The 13660-nt window shown below is 36.0% G+C and overlaps 2 protein-coding genes across 4 annotated transcripts in view; one reads left to right on the top strand and one right to left on the bottom strand.

Moving 5' to 3' along the window:
* LOC137473125 (toll-like receptor 1) overlaps positions 1-9472 on the bottom strand; it is a 28549-nt gene extending 19077 nt beyond the window's left edge. Inside the window, exon 1 of the mRNA XM_068188869.1 lies at positions 9200-9472. The gene's annotated coding sequence lies outside the window, so the exon portion shown is untranslated. The remainder of the gene's footprint in view (positions 1-9199) is intronic.
* The window catches only part of FAM114A1 (family with sequence similarity 114 member A1), a 29727-nt gene that overhangs the window by 11502 nt on the left and 4565 nt on the right, over positions 1-13660 (top strand). For all 3 annotated transcript variants that reach the window (XM_068188873.1, XM_068188870.1, XM_068188874.1), the window contains exons 4-11: positions 1194-1307; positions 1468-1574; positions 3648-3782; positions 5565-5717; positions 7871-7994; positions 9964-10049; positions 11096-11263; positions 12487-12626. In XM_068188873.1, the coding sequence (XP_068044974.1) occupies positions 1194-1307; positions 1468-1574; positions 3648-3782; positions 5565-5717; positions 7871-7994; positions 9964-10049; positions 11096-11263; positions 12487-12626 (1027 nt within the window). The remainder of the gene's footprint in view (positions 1-1193; positions 1308-1467; positions 1575-3647; positions 3783-5564; positions 5718-7870; positions 7995-9963; positions 10050-11095; positions 11264-12486; positions 12627-13660) is intronic.

Below are 13660 nucleotides of genomic sequence, written 5' to 3' on the forward strand. Positions count from 1 at the left end.
CTACTGCTAGAAGTGATTGGTTTCATGCAAGATGCACTAACAGTGTACTGTACAAGATAAAAATCAAATCCTGTCGCTGAAGCTATTTAATTTTGTGTTGGAAAGAAATATTGCTCACCTGGTTTGTTGTTCACCTCTTGCACCTTAGCTGATACACAGAAACTTCCAGCTAAGGAAGATTAACAAGTGGATTGCTTGTAACAAGAGAAGTGTATCATGGACATACTCGTGCACATATCTGGAAGCAAAATAGGCAGACAATTTCAGAGTAGCCTTTTCTAAGGGCAGCATTTTTCAACTACAGTTGATGCAGATTAGGAAGATACTGCCTCCCCTTGATTGACTACCAGCCAGTCTACCCAGTCCTATAGTGGGATATTAGCAGTCCCTGTGATCTGCTAGTGTAAATAAACTCTGTGTAGAAAACCAGCAAGGCAATCCTGTTCTGTCAAAAATATTCAGCTAGAAACAGTAGCAACACATATACTTTATTTTAAATAGACCATTTTAATAGAGGCTTAGGGAGTCACTGCATATGAATCATGTAAAGGTAGTAAAGTCTCTGTAGGAGATCACCTGCCACTGGAGCAGTAATTCTGCCTGTGTCATTTAACATCAGCAGACTTTACAAAGTGTATTTAAATAGTAGCTTTGGGGAGAGACACTTAAGAATTTTACTTCAAATGAGAAACTTAAAGGAGCTTAAATCCTGAAATAACTTTGAGGACTGGAGTCAGTATTCCTAAAAACATAACACCTATGCAGAGGACTGAAGAACAAATTCCTTACCTCAGTCCTGCAGTCATACACAATAACTTTGGGTTAATTGTTCTAGAATATTGAAAACTATGTGAGGTCATACCCTATGGCCTTAGGAGGACTGTCAGTCTCCATTTAAACTGATTGCAATAGAATATTTAGCATTTTGAAAAGAAGGGAACTAAACTTATGTGTGCCACTGAAATAACTTCTACTTTTCTGATCCAGCATAATTTTTGTTATATTTCAGCTTTATAATTTATATTCAGTTAATATGAAAATAGTAGAAGAAGTGAATTATTAACCTAGAGAAAATTAAGCAATTGAGGTAAGTTTAATAGATATTTTGTCATAATTCATGAAGTAGAAGAATACTATGCACTGTTAGTAATAAGTTTTCAAATCATATATTCTAAAATATGCCTCTGCTATAGGTCATGGGATAACAGCAGTAAAGGAAAAAGCAGGAACTACCCTAAGAATTCATAGTGGAAGTTCAGCATCTCTGGAAACAGCAGAGCCTCCTGCAGCTGAAACACCAGTTACTCGTAAGTTCAAGTCCACTGAAATTGGACAAAACTCTTTGACCCTGCCAAATTAGTTCCATTTACAAAACTTCTAAGATTTTGGTCACAGAAACCAGTTTACTGTAATTTTTGACTTACAGGATTGAAGTTATGCTGTAACTTGCTTGTTTTCTATTGTTAGAAGCAGAAGATTCTCTGGCCCAAAGCTCTTCTGAGAATATTCCTTCTTCTCCTTCATCTGGATCTCGTGGCATGCTGTCAGCTATCACTAGTGCTGTACAAAACACAGTGAGTCATTTTAGCTGGTCTCTCTGCTCTAGTTATTTTTCATTATTTTTAGGTTAAACTTCACTGTACGTCTCGTTTTTTAAGTTACAGGTCTTTGTAAAAACAGTTTTTTTGTAAGTCTCTTTAGAGTCTTTTCTGTGACAAAATAACTTTAAAATTAAACTGTCTAATTTAAAAAAATGAAAAGTCAAATAACTAACTCAGTTACTATGTTTTCACCAGTTTCAGTGAAAAAAAATATGGTCTTCTCCAAAACTATGTAGAAATCTGCAAATTCTTGGAAAATATTTTTCATTATTGTACCATCATCTGATTTTTTATTTTTACAGTTAAGTCCCTCCAGAGAAAGTGTGATAGGACTTGTTACCATTTTTGAAGGCAGATAACATAAGAAGATACTCCATTTGCCTATTTTAAGGCTTTTACTAAGCTCTCTGTTCTTTACCTTCACCTCTTTTCTAGTCTCTCATTTCATATTAGCCTTCCCAGAAGGGGGTCTGATTGCAAACGTAGTGAGGCAAAATCTTTTGTTCACAGCTCTTTCCTATTGTCCTTATATTTTGCGTGTTGAACTTCATCCTTTTCTCTTTTTTTGAGTTTCAGATTTTGCAAAATCCTGTACCATACCATTTCCATATCAATTTTTGCGTCATCTTCTTCCCCAGCTTTTTTACACCTCTAAGTATGGTGTTTCACTTGAAATTAAAGAAGGCTTTAAACATTGGCTGTAAAAGCATAGAAGATTAATTCCCCACTGAGCAAGTTTTATGAAATGGCAATTCTTTTTTATTGTATATCCAGTTTGCTCTGACTGCCTCGTCACTTTAATATCAAAGATTTTGGGAACAGAAGGAGATTCCTATAAATTATTCCAAATGTAGTTTCTAGAAAACCTGGAGCATCATATGGCTTGTGAGAGCTGGCCACCACTAAGATTACTTGAGCATTATACAAGACTTGCAAATACAAGAAATGTGCTTGTAGGCAGCCTGGAGAGGCTGCTATACCACAGTGACAAATGTGGCACTAAAAGAATCACTTAAGGTCTCAGTAAGTCACCTGTAATGCCACTTGAGACTTTGGAATATATCAGGTTACATCAGCATTTGAGTATCTGACACACACATTATCCAGATTGAAATGGAAATCTTTAGCCAGTGAAACGTCTTCTTCAGTGTACATAAAAAAAATGAAGACACAGAAAAACATATGTATTTAAATAGACAGTTCCAGAGTCATCATAAGTGTTAAAATTTTAAAATCCAGTAAGGCAGAGTCTTCTGTTCATTATGAACTTGACTCCATATTATTCATGTCTAAAACAAGTTCCTACAAGCCAGATGCCGTTGGTTGAAATTAAAGTGGTATGCATAGAATGACAGAGACACTGAATAGTTAAGATTGGAAGGGAACTTAAAGATCATCTAGTTCCTATGCCCCTGCCTTGAGCATAGACACCTTCCACTAAACCAGGTTGCTCAAAGCCTGATCCAGCCTGGCCTTTAATACTTCCAGGGGTAGGGCATCCACCACCTCTTTGGGCAGCATGTTCCAGTGCTTCACCATCCTCATAGTGAAGAATTTCTCCCTGATACCCAATCTAAATCTCTCCTCTCTCAAGGTAAAGCCATTCCCTTTTGTCCAAACACTGCTTGCCCTTGCAAGCGTCCCTCTCAAGCCTTCCCATAGGCCCCATTTAGGTACTGGAAGGCTGCTGGAAGGTCTCCTCAGAGCATTCTCTTCTCCAGGCTGAACAGCCCCGATTTTCTCAGACTGTTTTCACAGGACATGTGCTCCAGCCTTTTTACGATTTTTTTTTTATTATTTTTAATTTTCAATTGTTACATTTCCTCTGGTGTAAGTAGTTCCATTAACTGGAAATATTTGTATAGGGTTTTTTTTCTGTCAGAAACCATATTCAGAACAAAGTAAATACATCAATTCTCTTGTTAGTTAAAGTATAGGAAATTTAGGGACCTGAAGTCAAAGACAGTCTCCACAAAGCACTCCTCTTTAAAGTTCATATTAGCCTAAACTGGGAAGAAAATAACCACATTGTATTATTTTATACAGGGGAAAAGTGTATTATCTGGAGGCTTAGATGCTTTGGAATTTATTGGGAAGACAACCATGAATGTCCTTGCAGAAAGCGATCCTGGATTTAAGAGAACCAAAACATTGATGGCAAGAACAGTCTCACTATCTCAGGTTGGATATATTTAAATACTACTCTGTCACTGCAATTTCAGATTCTTTTTCCAGAATTTCACATGCCTCAGGGAGAGGCTTTATTTATTGCAGTAGATGCTGGCTGGGCTTATGGAAATAAATATTAAGCTTTACAGCTGCTCTACTTTATTTTCTTCATAGAACCACAAAACATAATGTAAAATCATCTTTTCTGCATAATTATATATGCAATTGCTGATTTAAATAAGATAGCATATGTGGTGATAAATCATTACAGTCTGGAGGCAAAATCAAATTGTTGGTGTTTTGGTAACAGCTGTAGATAGATATCTTCCAGCATAAACATTACTATACTGTTTTCCTTGGAAATCAGTAATACTGGAATATGACATATGTTTCATTAGGAATGAAACCTGTAAAAAGTTGTATCTCAGTGTCCATCTGACTTAATGGTATCCTTACACAGTTGTGACTCTTATGTTTTAAAGCTCAGAGATGTGCTGAAAACAGAAGTATAAATACTGTCAGTACAAAATTAATTTAGTTCTCCAGACACTGAAAGGAGGGTATACTATAGACATTGAAAAGAAACTGTGTTTACTGCTTGTTTAGTTCTCTGTAGAGAAGAGTAAGGTATTTTTCTTTTAATGAGATGTTTCATCTTTAGTATTCATCATTGGAAGCGTTAACAGACTTATACTGTTGTAGTAGATCAAAAGCAATTAACACTTGTTAAAGCCCACAGGGTTAAAATGAGCTTTTGAGAATGTCTCCTTTAACAACAGGCATGGATTTGCACATAGAATCTGAGGCAGAATGCAGCATAAATCAGTTCTCAGGGGTTGCACTATCACTTTTCAGTGATTTGTTCATAAAATTTTGTGAGTTAACTTTTGAAGATGGAGACTTCAGAGGAGAAATGTACTGTAGTGTAAATTTTAAGTCTTTTGTATTAAATGAATCACTGAAGACAATATTGTAGGAATTTTGAACAGTGGAATAACATAAGTGGTGGGAGTTCACCTGTATTCAGAGACTTGTGTGTGACCTAACATGTAGTTCAGGTGTATTTACCACCTTTACTGTAGGAAATCCACAAGAGGCCACTTCGTCCAGGAATAGAAGGAAGGAGGAGAAGATCCTATTGGATATCCTATGCTATCCTATTCTATCCTTCTTATACACTGGTAGAAGTGTATTAAAAGCCCACCAAAATATACCCAAGTATATAGAGGGTAGTTCTGCCCCACCTTCGGTATAAGTCATCAATCTCTTTTGCCAGTCTTGCTGTCACATGAAACTGACTTAAGTATTTGCTAAAAATATTTTATAGAAAATATTTATGTAGGTGCATTATTTATGCAAGTTGGTGGATAGTCTTGAAAATAATACTCTTCCCATTTTGTGATCTGTAGAAAGAATTGCATGACTCTTTAAGGCTGCACATGAAATAGTCCTTTCTCTTTCATTATAATGGGTGGGGAAATTTATTATATGGTATCTGTAGCTGACATTGCTTTTGAAAATATAAGCAAGATTTTTTTTTTTCATTGTATTTTAAAAAGAGTTGGTTAGCAATTACCATTGGGAAAACCATCCTTAGAATATTATATAAATATTTTATCAGAGAAAACTATCAAAAAAGAAGTTACCCATTTAATCTCTAAAATTTTAGCTCTGCAGGTGTGATATAGTCCCAAATTTTATTACTACTTCTAGACACACAGAAGCAGATAGTAATAAAATCTGTCACACTTACAGTACTATCAATAAAACATGGAATAATGTACATATTTACAGCTGTTGAGAGAAGCCAAAGAGAAAGAGAAACAGAGGCGGGCCCAGCAAGTTACAGTTGAAAGAACAGCACATTATGGACTACTTTTTGATGAATTCCAAGGTTTGTCTCATCTTGAAGCTCTGGAAATCCTGTCAAATGAAAGTGAAGCTCAGGTACAGTATGCAGACAGCATAAATCAATATGGTTGGTAAAAAAAATTATCTTTACATTAATTTTATTCTGCAGATGTGCATAGATTGAACAGGAAGTTTTCCATTAAGTTCAGAGCTGAATTGATCCGATGGGCTAGCCCTGGGTTTTAGGAACTCAATACATCTAAAATGTAACTACAAGATTAACTCAAAACAAGCTTCCTAACTGACAGGTATTTTTGTTAGGACCATATGTAGTGTGCTATACACAGCTTGTGACACTGCAGATTTCTTGAAATTCCTTGCAGAATTTGCAAGGAGGTTGAAATCTTTTGGTTGAAATCAAGTACACATACTTACATTCAGGAATTCCAGACCTACTACACATGGAGGCTGGTCAATTAAAATTAGTTCCAGATTACTTATTCAGTTCTTATTGTGTTAGTTTTTAAAGTTATGTAGAACTACACCAAGATATTATTACTGGAAGCATATAAATGTCTCTCTGAAGATGGTAATGTTAGTAAGGCCTATCTGATAAATATGTATTTCAATTTCAACTCTCAATTTATTTGCTCTGCTAGTACATCAGTAGATCACTGACAGTGGACTAATAGAATTTTGTAGATTCCTAGCAGTGATATTTTTGTACAGAAACAGTTTTCTAAATAAATGTCTTAAAAACAAGTTTTCTTTTTGTTTGTTATTGTAATTAGCATTCTTTGCCCTAGGGGGTACTTCTTAATAAAATATAACCAACTTATATTTTAAAATATTTTATTTGCTCTCACAAATAAAAGAAGCTTATATTAATAACAGGTGCATACTGTCAATGTTGTTTTTATTTTTTGTTATTATTTAGATGAAAAACTATATGTTCAAACCACACATGTAAGGTTCAAGGGTCTGCTTTTGGAGCAAAAAACAAAACCAAAAATGGCCAACCCCTCCCCCCCATATTAAATAGGAAAGGGATAGATAGAAAACAAGTTCAGGTTAATTGCATGTGTCAACAATATTTTTATTTTACTATGAAATACCACAGGGTAAGCCAGACATGTGCAGGTTGTTACCATGAGGTTTCTGATGCACTTCATTTATGTCCTGGACACGTACATAGTCCTACTCAGTCCAAGAGGATTGATGGTGACTGTGTGGGTCAACAAGTCCAGTACTCAGATAAATGTTTCACTTACCATGCACAGATGCACACAGACACAGAATACAGAAAGAGTACTGTAGAGAAACTTGAGACCACTTCTAACAGCCCAAAAGCCACAGGAGGAGTGCAAGAGGAGCTGAAGACATGTATGTTTAGGCTTTTATTTTAAGTTTCCATTAAAAGAGGTTCCCTTGAAATGAATAGTGCTATAGAAAGGGGGGAAAAAAGCCTTATGTAGTCCTTCAGAACCTGACTCGAGTGCCACGGCTTTATCTTGGGTTTAACCCTGAGCACAGGAGCTGGACACAGGACACATCAGTAAGAAACACCTGTGTCCGGCCTTGCACTGAGGTAGAGTGTACATCTGTCAAGCAAGCTCTAAAAAAGCCCCTTGAAACGAACATAAAGGTAAAACTTTGTATCAAGGGTAGGAAGGGCATTTCTCTTGGCTTCCATGGGCAGAAGGAGCGCTCTGCTCACGGAATGACACCATGTAACTGTAGTACAAACAGTCATTCAAAGAATCTGTTTCCACCCCTCTTAGGTGTGCCATCCTATTAGATATGCAGGGACTTGCAGATAGCTGAGATATGCAAAGACCTGCCAATACATTCTTCAGAACAGGTAGACTGTCAATAATTTTGGCTGCATTTTGAAGGCAACCTTTTCCAGCTCTTCCCATGAGTGCTCAGACTAGCCATTATGCCTGTGCTCTTTTTGCCTGCTGTCTTCATCCAGGCAATCTCAAAATGCCTATTACAGTTTGCAGTTAAACCACAGATTCATAGTTCAAAATTTATGTTCTGGAGGAAGGAAGGGACCTGATGATCTGGCAAGGCTACTGTAATTTTTGTGATACTCAGCAAATTCTGTTGACAAGATCTAAAAATATGTCTGAGGTGGGGAGTTAGAGACAACATTTGAACATAATGGAATGTTCCATTTCTTAGTCTATTTTGGATTCAGGCTCTAAATTAACATTTAGTAAGTAATACTGTCCTTTCTTTTACAGATTCAGTCACATTTAGCAACACTTGATGGAGAACAATTGGAGACTGTGAAAAATGATTTAATTGCTATAAAAGAGATCTTTGTTCCAAAGGAATTAGATGATGAAGTGGTGCAGGCTCAAAAAGGTAATTAGAAATACAGAGACTTAACCATATGAATAATTGCTACTTTTTTATCTAGTAATTAAAAAAATCCAGTCCAAACTGTAATTTCTGATATTGTAGTCGTCTTCATAAGGTAGTTACTAAAATTAACTCTAAAAGTTCTGGAAGCTGATCAGTGCTTAATTTTGAATTTATATTGTAACTGAAATGTGAGATATGGAAGATCAAACATGAATAAATATTAAATTTTTTTGCTATATCATCAATGAAAGCAAAAATGGAAAATAATAACATTTTTAGTAACTGAGCTTTTCTTACAGACATTGTATAATCTGAAAGTTTTGAAGTATTTAGAAATTATTTTCTGTTCAGCAACTTCATCCTCACTCTGTACCCCCCTTGCTAGATGGGGGTAAAGATTTGAGTATCATTAAGAAATTTAAGAACACAGAATTTGAATGGAAGTGACTGTGAAACATAGTAGCAAAGCTGCTTTATAGGTTTTGCTTGGCAAGATGTGGCATGTGGAGTGTGAGAAGGAAGTTAGAGCAGCATAAGTGTTTCCATAACTGTGACAAGGCACAGCACTGGAGAGAATGGGCCAAGCTCACAAAAATTACAATAAAATGAGTGAGTGATTTGGTTAGGGGCAAAATAGGTGTCTTAAACAGGTCAGAAATGTTAGCAGTTCCCCAAACAGGTTAGAACAGAAGGATAAGAAGTCAGCTTAAAGGCAGCATGGTTCATGTCTCCAGGCCTGTGAGATCCATACCAAACCTCTTAGAGCTAACAGCAAAAATCCCCTTGACCTGACTGAAGACTGGCTTATGCCATTGAACGCCATATTGTTGTATTTTGGAAACAAAGAAACATAAAAGGATATTTCTTCCACATCCTCTTGATCTTCTCAGAGGTACTTTGCCCGTAAAACCTACATTTTGCAAGATGGTGAGATAAGATTTCTTTGGCCTTCAGAAAAGTTAGCAAAACTGTGTTAACATCCACATGTTCTAACAGGAGAGTAATTTCTTCTCAGACTGCTCCTTCTGGCAGTGCTTACTCAGCTTGGTTGATCCCTCTCACAGGGAACTCATTGTTTATCATTAAGGGGAGCAGCAAGTACTCAGCATAAAGTCTTAGTATGGTAAATTTTTGTGCTTTACTTGCTCTTTAAACCCCATGCCTCTATGGAGTTGTGCGGAATAGAAGTCGAGAAAGTGTATTACCTGCTTAGGAGTGAGGATTCATGAGATGTCTGTTGTTCCATAATTTCTGTGGAAAGTAGTTCCTTGCTTTGAAACCAGCTCCCAGGAGAAGCTCTGCTTTTTGCTCAAAGTGATGTTTTCTCTGAAGGTCAGATGTTCTGGTTTTTTCAGTAAATCACAACTGCTTATCCTACTCCTTGAAACATTTACAGGTGTTTTGAATGGGCCGCACCCAAGGCAGTGAGCACCTTAAAAAAAAGGGACCAAACCAAAGTGTGCTGCAGATTTGCCCCTGCAAAAACAAACCACTTGTCAGTGAAACACATTCCTTCCTCCTATGACTGCAGAAACAACTATGACTGTTTTCTGGTACAAGTAGCAGAAGGCTACACACATACCCTTCTCTGTAATGTTTCCTCTCACTTTGATTATGCAGCCCTTTCATGTATTTTTTTACTGCAGCTTCATTTCAGTTGTTTATGAAATAATGAGGAGAATATTTGAAAAAGTTGCTTTACCTATATTTTGAAAGCTATTATCACCAAAAATTTCATACGTGAGGTTAAATAAGACAGTAACCACAGTGAACATTCAATTGAATATCCCAGTTATCCATAATTTTGGTGCATATACATGCACACCTCCACACATTCCTTTCTTGTGTCACTGTCACTATTTTTCAAGTGCTGGAATACTTGGTGAAACTATTTCACTGGATGTACTTGATCATATAAAATACTATAACAGTAACATGCTAACAAAAACTGTCTTGTTATTTCTTGCAGCAGATACAGGAGAAGAGTTTGTCAGCATGCTCACAGAACTGCTGTTTGAATTGCATGTTGCTGCTACTCCTGACAAGCTAAATAAGGTTAGCACCTGTTACTGAGCTGCCTTCAGTTTCTTGGGCAAAGAAGGAGGGCTTTGTTCTGAAGTCTGACATGGAGCAGTACCCAGTTAACTTCAGACAGCTCAGAAAGTGAAGTACAGGCGACTGGGACTAAAATGCTGAATATAGAAGAGCTTTCACAGAAGTGAGATGAGTAAGGCAGTGCAGTTGAACAAGCCCTTTCCAGTGTTAGAAGGCTTGAACCAGGGGTGTCTCAGCAGAACAGGGCTCATGAGAACAGCAGATTTGATCTTAGATACTGGGAACAAAAGTCAGGTAAAGAATAATTTTTCTTGCTCTAAAAGTGAGATGTCTAGGAGTTAGCCACATGACTAGTCACATTTGTACTATCAGGTCCCTTTAAAGCTGGTTCATCTGCGGGTCTTAAGCTCAAATGAATGTTTATCTCTCTAGCTGCATAGATAGACTATGGATAACTAGCTTAGGCTTAGGTCTTAATGTGTTTTAATTTGATTTCATGTTAAAAAAGAGACATCATTAATATCCTACTAAGCATGGCAGTTGTCTGAAGTTGTATAAAGCCTCAAGACTTTTCAGCTTTGATCTATTTGTATGTCACGGAAAGCAGCTCAAGATACAGTGATTTATTTTTTTTCCTTTAAGAATTTAATACATCCCTCTTACCTCTCCAATTTTTTTTCTTTTTTATATACACTTCTTATTTTCTTATTTGGGGAACTGTGTAAGAAAAATTTCTGTGTAAATTCATTTGAATGATAAAGCTGAAGTATTAACTTTGGAGTTAACACCAGCTGTACATATTGGTTAGGAATATTATACCTTTAGAGGAATTATCCCTGGATGATCCATCTTTATGCAGTCCAAAATGCTTTTCCGTACAGTTTCTTAAATGTACACCTAATTAAATGCCACTCAGAGGTTTGATACATTCAAACCTCTGAGTATAAAGAGGAAGTAATTAAATGTATTGTTAATTGATGTTCAGGAATGTCATCTCATAGTCTCTTCTCAAACTGAACTTTGGGGTTGGGTTCTTTGTTTGGCAGGCTAGGAAAAAAGCTCATGAATGGCTGGAAGAAGCCAGTTTGCCCATCCCAGTAGACATAGAAGAGGAGCTAAATGAGAAACCTGAAGAACCTGGTGAAGAAAAGACTCAAAAAGACAATAACATTGAGGGTGATAAAACAGAAGTAGAAAAAAGCAAAACTGTGGAGGTAAAATAACTTTTGGAGGATAAGTTTCATTAAATGATAAGATTCTCTTTTTGTGTGTTGGCTTTATATGTCATGATCATTTTTTAAATTCATGGAAGTAGTAAGAAATAATACTACACAACTATTCACTGTAGACCCAGTTGAAGACTAAATTACATAAATATTCTTACTGTTATTCTGTTTCCATAAGTAAATACCAAAGTAACAGGTTCTCTATCACATTGTTTTTATTGTTTTATATCTGTAGTTTTGTGTGTATACATGTGTGTACTCAACATACGGTGAGCTGAGGGATTCTGAGGTATAATGTCAAACATTACATGCACACTCAAAGTTGTATCTCTATTTTACTTAGTATCTCCTTCTCTCAATGACAATACATGGGAAAATGTTCAAACTATTTAAACAATTTAATTCATAAATAGACAAAACAGAAATATTGTTTAGGCAACTAACAACTGTTCATTCTCTCTATGAAAGATAGCTCTTAAGGCTAAGTGTTCATTTAGGCAGTTCTGATAAGGTTAATTGTGACTGAATATTTCCTGTCAAGTTAGTGGCTATATTAAATGTGGTTGCTATGTTTGTTGAGATTGTTATTTCTAATTAGAAATTATCTGTCATGTTTCCCTACAAAAAAGTCTAAAGAAGCAGACAGAATGTATACACTGTATATATTACAGATTTTTTTGTGATTGCAAATTACCAGATGGCATCAGCTTGTGAAAGCTGTAACCCCACAGTGCTACATAAAGATTTCTATAATTGTTGATAAAAGCCAGTTTTTTATTTGGCACGTTATCTATTTCTGCTCTAAAGATTCAGCTAAGGGATGACTCAGTACTTTTGGCTCCATATGAAAATAATTATGACTATGACTTATTCTAGAGTTTAGGTATCTTTCTGTTTGTTGGGAAGAGGTTTAAAAGTGGTATGTTAGAAAATCCAAGAGCCTGACCTAGTTCCCAGCCAAGTAAACAGTAGACTTGATCTTACTAATTTTTCAGAGCAAGTAGAATGTCTGTATTTTATAGTCTGTGGATGTTTACTTTTCCAGTGTTGTTTGTGAGGATGGCTGATTTTACTTCACCGTGTATGTGTTGGTATTTCCAGTTGGGGTAGGAAGGGTTCCTATATTTGAAATTCTTTTATATGTATTTACCTATAAATGTATTTATCAGTGTTGTTAATATTGATTATATTATTCCCATTTTAAATTTAAGGAAATCTACATGCTGTCCATTGAAAGTCTGGCTGAGGTAACGGCTCGTTGTATTGAACAGCTTCATAAAGTAGCAGAATTAATTCTACATGGGCAGGAAGTAGAAAAAACAGCTCAAGATCAAGCAAAAGTACTGACAAAGTGAGTATTATGTACTTCAAATATGAACATTTGACATTTGCATAGAACTCTTGAAGTTCCATTTAGCTTAAAGGCACAGTAAGTTAATGGATCAACAAACAGCATTGGCTTTAGGCGTCCTGGTGCTATATTTTCTCATGAAATCAGGTTCTATAGGCTACTTGTCATTTTTTGACATGGTTGACATATGTATGTTTACAATAACATGACCTATACACGGGCTAAAAGTTGTTTCTGCTCCCACAAGCAAATGTGCATGCCAACTTGGGTTGCATTTCCTCTTCCTTCTGCAGAAGATACTGTGCCTGTATATATGGAATTTGCTTTTAGAGTGTATAATGCAGTCCTATTCTCTGCCAACAGAGATTCATTATCTAGTGTTTATCTGCCAGAAATATACAAAAATCAATCTGTAGTTCTAAACAATAGACATTTTTTAGCAACTTTGTTGTTAACCATAGTGAAACATCCAGAAATTCAAGAAGCCAGTCTGTCCAGTGGGACTCTAAACTGAGATCTCAAGCTCTCTGTAGTTATTAAGTCTACTGATTTCAGTAAGTTTTCATGTTAAGATATTTTAAACAGCTGACTCCTGAGTAAGTAAAATATTTAACCAAGTGCTGCTACTAAGAATAGCAAAGTCCATAGGAACACTTCAGTCTAAAACAAAGCAGTTATTAAGTATTTTTCAGAATCAGAGCTAAGGTACAGTGCACCTTGCAGGATGAGGTCCTATGGGATACACTTGGGAATGTCTAGGAATAAAATGAAAGATCTCAGAACAGAATTGTTCTCTCATATTTTAACTACAAGTGATCTTTTCCTTTTAGCACAGAGTAGATGTTTTATTGTTCACATAGAAGAGTTCTCACTGTCAAAAAAGAATGGTGTGTGCAACAACACATCATTTTGCTGCTGTAGTCAGCAGTGGATTTTTTAGTGAAGGAATATAAAAACTTTATCATGAACATTTTATGCCTAAATATTTTAAAAATATTTAGAAGCAAAATTGCTTTAAGAACATCTTTGCTTCC

Source organism: Anomalospiza imberbis, chromosome 4, assembly GCF_031753505.1.
Source record: "Anomalospiza imberbis isolate Cuckoo-Finch-1a 21T00152 chromosome 4, ASM3175350v1, whole genome shotgun sequence".
Taxonomy (NCBI): domain Eukaryota; kingdom Metazoa; phylum Chordata; class Aves; order Passeriformes; family Viduidae; genus Anomalospiza; species Anomalospiza imberbis.